This window comes from Grammomys surdaster, unplaced genomic scaffold (genome assembly GCF_004785775.1).
Source record: "Grammomys surdaster isolate TR1022 unplaced genomic scaffold, NIH_TR_1.0 126248, whole genome shotgun sequence".
NCBI lineage: Eukaryota > Metazoa > Chordata > Mammalia > Rodentia > Muridae > Grammomys > Grammomys surdaster.
The window spans coordinates 5,795,838-5,802,467 of record NW_021621048.1 but is presented as its reverse complement, the minus strand read 5'-3'; the positions used below and the strand labels follow the sequence as shown (position 1 = coordinate 5,802,467).

At 39.3% G+C, this 6,630-nt stretch overlaps 1 protein-coding gene across 2 annotated transcripts in view; it reads left to right on the top strand.

Annotated features, from left to right (window-relative positions):
• The window catches only part of Trpc1 (transient receptor potential cation channel subfamily C member 1), a 45,722-nt gene that overhangs the window by 30,530 nt on the left and 8,562 nt on the right, over window positions 1-6,630 (top strand). For both annotated transcript variants that reach the window (XM_028758939.1, XM_028758938.1), the window contains 2 exons: window positions 2,950-3,089; window positions 4,362-4,505. In XM_028758939.1, coding sequence (XP_028614772.1) covers window positions 2,950-3,089; window positions 4,362-4,505 — 284 coding nt within the window. The remainder of the gene's footprint in view (window positions 1-2,949; window positions 3,090-4,361; window positions 4,506-6,630) is intronic.

Genomic DNA, 6,630 nt, shown 5'->3' with positions numbered 1-6,630 from the left:
CTCTCTCTCTCTCTCTCTCTCTCTCTCTCTCTCTCTCTCTCTCTCTCTCTCTCTCTCTCTTTCTCTCTTTCTCTCTCTCTCTTTCTCTCCCTGTGAGTGTGTGTATACACACATGCACGTGTATGTGTTCTAGGAATCTGTCTAACTCAAATTGTCATGTTTGCACAGCAAACAGACTGAGCTATCTTCCCAGCTCGTAAGTTAAAAGTTTTTTTTTAAACTTTTATGTGTGTGTAAATGCATGTGTGCACATGTACATGTGTGTGTAAATGCATGTGTGCACATGTACATGTATGGAGGCCAAAAGTCAAAGTTGGGTTCGTGTATTTTTCAGCTGTTCTCCACCTTGTTTTTTGAGGCAGTATCCCTCATAAAACCTTGATCTCCCCAATATGGATAGACTGGCTGGCTCTAGAGATCTGCCTGTCTCTGCCTCCTTAACACTGGGATTACTGGTGTACACTATGCATCTGGTAAAGGAACTCTGGCCAGTATGTGGTGAGTGTGGTGAGCATGGCTCTGGCGGGCCTTGCCCTTATCCTCTATTCCCTCTGCCTTTCTAAAAACATTAGATTATATTTCTAAAGCTAGCCACCAAGGTCTAGTCTTTTATTTGGCCACTTTCTCCTCCTAAGGCTGACTACCAAGGTCCAGCTATCAAAGTATTAAAATCCAGCAATCAAAAGCCCCTTTTGGCTCACCTAATTAGCATGCCCAATTAAAATTAACATCCTAACATCCTAACACAGGGTTTCTTGTAACTTTATAATCCTGCATTTCTTATGTGCCACGTCTGTCTCCTCTCTATCCAGAGGCAGTCCTTTGTGTGCTCCCCTTTCCCCCAGGGACAAATGCCCTTCCCCATTTTCCCATGTTTCCTACCCCTTCCTGATCATCCTCTGTCTCTCATCATCTTTGTCTCATTCCCTACCCTCTGTCCCTCTAGGACAAATAAATATCCTTTGTGCTGAGAACTTGGTCTTGGGGATCCTGAGCCAATATTTTTCCTAACACCTGGCTTTTTATTTCTGTGCTGGGGATCTGAAGTCACTTCTCCAGTCTTGCATGGCAAGCACTTTACTGACTGAATATATTATGGTGATTCCTATGCAGGCTTTACCACTGCAGAAAAAGATGATCAAGATGAGGTCAGAATGAACTTGGCTCAGCCCAAGTTTACTGTAACCAGTGCTGGACCAGGACTTCTAGAGTCAGCCCAGATCATTTTACTTTAGCCATATTTAAGCACAGCACCATTTTTGGAAAAAAGTATTCAGATAGCAATTAACTCAGCCCCATAAGTATAACAAAGCTTATGAAACATTTACCTTGACGTTCTTAGGAGAGGACTTATGGCTTCATCCATAAGATGGTTCTTGTTGACTTAGAAACAGTTCTCAAGATAAGGGTCTAGGGAGAATGACTAAAGTAAACGTAATGCCTGGGAGTCAGGATTGGCCTGGCCCTAAGATGACATAGAAGTCACGTAGGCTGTTGTAAAGCACAAGTGGCATCACTCATAAGAATGGGTTTTATGGTCTAGGCACCTGGAGATAGTGTTTCTTCTTGGTATGGAAATCCTGTCTTCCATTTTGAGTGGGTGTCTAGATCTGTTTCCTGTCACCTGCACTCATTGGGAATCGAGGGGAATTGTTCTCAGGCAGCAGGAGACTGTAGCATTGGTGATAATAGTGAGTCTAGCATCCTCACCTAGAGATAAGCAGCCCTTAGCTGAAGGAATGGGTGAAGTTGGTGTCATGAGTCTGGGCTCCTTAACTGAGGAGGAAAGGCCAGAGTAGGGGCTGGAAGACAGGTGTGGGACACATGATCTTCAGGCAGGTCATATAGATGTGTAGAGTTGCCAGTGTGAGTCCAGCGTCCATGCTTAGAAATGGGGCCAGAGGGCTCAGAGTGGTGGCTGAATCTGGGTTCTCTACCTGAAGGGGGCATGGGAGGGCAGGATTTGCTTTGTAATTAGTGTAAAGTTTTAAAGAAACAGGAGTTGGGGTTTATTCAAACAATGAATTGATTCATATTGAACAACTAGAGGGATGGAGAGCTAATAACGGAAACAAGAAGAAAATCTGCAAGTGTGAATTTGAGGCAGAGATAAACTCAGTTGACACATCTCTGACTAGAGGTGCAGAGCAGAAAAGTGCCTAAATAAGTTGAGTTTAGGAGAGAGATTTAGACATAGAAATTGTTATATAAATATAAATTAAGTTTAAATATATGTGTTTAAGGAATTGGGAAGTTGGCTCAGTCAGTAGAATGCCTACTGTGCAGGCTTACAGGTTTGATATCAACTCCACAGCACCACATAAAAGCCATGCACTGCAATCACTACAGTGTCACCTGTAACCTCAGTGCTATGAAGGCAGATACAGTGGGTCCTGGAGCTTGTTGGTCAGCCAACAGTGGGTTACAAGCTCACTGAAACCCTGTCTCAAGAGGTAAGGTGGACAGGTGATTGGGGAAATCATCTGGTGTTGACCTATGACTTCTATACATATGTGCATGCATGCACACATCCACTGATCACACAAAGATTACAGAAATTTGTCACATAGATGATCTTTTAAAGCCACTAGACTGGATAAGATCATTAAAGCACTATAATAGTTAAAAGAGTCAAGAACAAACCTTGGGGACGACTCACATGCAAGCATTTATCTTCCTCATTTATTTCATTAGTGCCCCATTCTGGCCAGTATGAAGCAAGATTTTTTTTTTTAAGTCACATGAAACATACAGCTTTTTTTTTTTCTTGCAAGTTTTAAAAGATTTTCACTAAAAGACTATTGTTCCCTCCATTAACCCCCTACTGCCTTTGGAATCTAATTGTATCAGGATATAGTTAACCCACGAGCTATAAATACTTTGTCTCTTAAAGTATTATTTAGCATATAATTGAATTAATAAACATAGCTTTTTTTTTTATCATTTTAGGGATGATTTGGTCGGACATTAAGAGACTGTGGTACGAAGGGTTGGAAGACTTTTTAGAAGAATCTCGTAACCAGCTCAGCTTTGTTATGAACTCCCTTTACTTGGCAACCTTTGCCCTCAAAGTGGTGGCTCACAACAAGGTAACTATTTACTGTCGATCAAAGATACATTTATTTCAAAAAACTAAGATAACTCTGTATGTAACTCAGACTTTATATAGACTCAAATCTATGTCTGATATATTTTCATTTAAAAATAATCTGTGTGAATGTGGTTGCTAACTTTTTCAGTCCTTTGACTGGTTTGCCTTTTCGTTAATGGTTACCTGCTATATGCTGGGTAGCATGGTTGATGTTAGATACACTGTATCTAATTTCATTTTCACAGCAATTCTTTAAGACAGAACAGAAGTCATTATCCTCATTTTGCCAATAAGAAAACAACTCAGAGATAATAATAACATATCTAAGACTATATAATTTTTAAAAAGAGGATTTAAATCCAGGTCCTAGGTATTTTCTTTCTACCAAATGTTTTATTTCTTCATTTAGCTCATTTACTTAATCTCTAATAATTTTACTTTCATCAATATTTATGATTTCTCAAGGCCGAAAATATACTAGATTCTATGTTAGCTATGGGGTGTCATATTTAAGGAACTAAGATATATAATAATTGCCTGAATTTTTTGCTATTTATATAGTAAGAACAATGTGATTCTATCAGTTTATGTAATATCTGTTTCTTTAGTCAGTCAAAAGCAAGCAACATGTTGGTGAGAGAGCAATTTGGTGATGAGGTGAGAAGTTACTAAAAAGTTGGAATAGGCTATATAGAAATGAAAATGGTCAGACATAAATGAAAGGTTGGGTGGCATTGATTTTTCAGACTAATTTCTTTACTTCTAGAAGTAGTTTTTGAATCCAAACAAGACATTTTGAGAGTGGAAGGATATATGGCTAACAGTCACACAGAACAACTGGTATAGGTCTCAGCCAGCAGGACAGGCAGACAGCCATGTCGTCTAGGTACAAAAGCACTTGTGTTTTTGATTTGAAGCAGGGGTGACTTTTGTAGTTCGCTCTAAATTCCTAAGTCAAAGGACTAGGTTTAGTATGGCATCTAATTAACTGACAACATACATGTTCATGATTTATGTTATAGAATTTAGAGAAACTAGCTAATATTTCACTCATAAAATGTTTAATAAGTTTTCTAACTTGTTTATTTCTTTTAAACCAAGGAATTTCTGGTAAATCTCTGCATATAAAGTAGTATTTCCTAACATACATGGAAATCTTTTGTTTGGCTAAAACATTATTTAGATCTTCTACAAGATGACAATTTCAGGCATTTTAGAATAGTTCTCTTCATTTTCCTGACTGACCTTTGACTTCTCTTCCCACCTCCAGTTTCATGACTTTGCTGACCGGAAAGACTGGGATGCATTCCACCCCACACTTGTAGCAGAAGGGCTTTTTGCTTTTGCAAATGTCCTGAGTTACCTTCGGCTCTTCTTTATGTACACAACCAGCTCTATTTTGGGCCCACTGCAGGTAAATAAAGGTCTCCTTCTTTCATTCTTTGGTTATAAATATCCTTAATATATTGTTAAATTTCACAGAAAGGAGTAACAAAAGTCTGTTTTTACCAAAATAAATTTCATATTTAAACTTTGAAAGATAGTTGGCTTTTAATAAAAATACTATCTATAGAAGTTTAACATATAGATACATACATGTGAAATGAATGACAATGATAACATAAAGACCAGTCTGGGAGAAATATAAATACACTATTGTAAGGCTTTCTACTATATAGAAAGTAGTGTGATACCATTTGAAAATAGTCTGTTATAAAGATGGGTATCTTAAGCCCTAAGGCAATCTATGAGACAAAACAGTTATCATTAACTGACAAAGGACATAAATTGGTATTTAAAATTATAAAAAAAAAAGACAGAGTAAAAGGAAAAAAAAGAAAGCCCATAGGAACTGAAGAGGAAGAAATAACATAATAGATGTAAATAGTCCAGAAGCCACTACAGTCTTCCCAGACACAGTCAGGTGTGTCACAGCTGTACCCCACAATCTGGGACCAGCTTCTTTCTTAGGGTTTGTTTGTTCATTTGTTTGCTGTGATAAAACACCATGACCAAAAGGAACTTGGGAAGGAAAGGGCTTATGTAAGCTTACAGCTCTACATCACAGTCCGTCACTGAAGGAAGCCAAGGCAGGAACTTTAAATAAACCAGGAACTGAAGCAGAAGGTGTTGAGGTGTGCTGTTCCCTGGCTTGCTCCTCTGGGCTTTCTCAGACTGCTGTTTGTTTCTTTCTCTCTTTCTCTCTTTCTCTCTTTCTCCCTTTCTCCCTTTCTCCCTTTCTCCCTTCCTTCCTTCCTTCCTTCCTTCCTTCCTTCCTTCCTTCCTTCCTTCCTTCCTTCCTTCTTTCTTTCTCCTTTCTTTCTCCTTTCTTTCTTTCTTTCTTTCTTTCTTTCTTTCTTTCTTTCTTTCTTTTTTCTCTCCTCATGGGAGACTTTTACTTCTTTAAATAGAACAATTTTATAACTTTTAGAGCAGAAGACTTGGACATTTTTTTTGGTAGCTTTACTTATATCTTAAGATTTCATCTTCCTTTATCTATGTATTCACTTTATATCCTGATTGAAAAAACCCAGTTCCCCCTCACATAGCTCCTCCTACCCTTTCCCCTCCTTTTCTCCTCTGAGAGGGGGGGCCCCTCTCTCCCCAGGTACCAAGCAGCCCTGGCACATCAGGTCACTGCAGGACTAGGCACATCCTCTCCCACTGAGGCTAAACAAGACAACCCAGTTAGGGGAACAGTATCCACAGACAGGCAGCAGAGTCAGGGACAGCACCCACTCCAGCTATGGGACCTGCATGAAGACCAAGCAGTGTGTCTGCTACATATGGGGGGGGGGGTGTATGCTAGGTCCAGCTCATGTATGTTCTTTGGTTGGTTCAATCTCTGAGATACCCCAAGGCTCCAGGTTAGCTGAGTCTGTTAGTTTTCTTGTGGAGTTCCTATTCCCTCCAGGACCCAACTCTTCCACAAGACTTCCTGAACTCTCTCTAATGTTTAGCTCTGGGGTCTCTGCATTTATTTTGGTCAGCTGGGTGGGGCCTCTTGGAGGACAGTTATGCTAGGTCCCTGTGTGCAAGCATAACAGAGTATCATTAAGATTCAACCATACTCCATTGGGCCCTCCTTGTTATTTGGCTTCTTTGGGTCTGTGGATTGTATCATGGTTATCCTGTACTTCATGGCTAATATCCACTTATCAGTGAGTATATACTATGCATGTCCTTTTGGGTCTGGGTTGCTTCACTAAGGACTTTTTTCTAGTTCCGTCCATTTGCCTGTGAAATTCATGATGTCTTTCCTTCCCTGCTAGAATCATCTGATCCTTGGCTTTTCTTAGTTGAAAGATTTTTATTATTGGTTTAATTCTTATATTAATTATAGGATTTTTAATATTACCTACAGACTTTCTATATCTTCCTGACTTATTCTTGGTAGGTTATATATTTCTAGTTATTTGTTTGTCTATTTTGGACTGCCCAATTTGTTGTTCATAGTAGTATCCTATGATCTTCTTTCTGTGTGTCTCCCTTTCTCTCTCTCTCTCTCTCTCTCTCTCTCTCTCTCTCTCTCTCTCTCT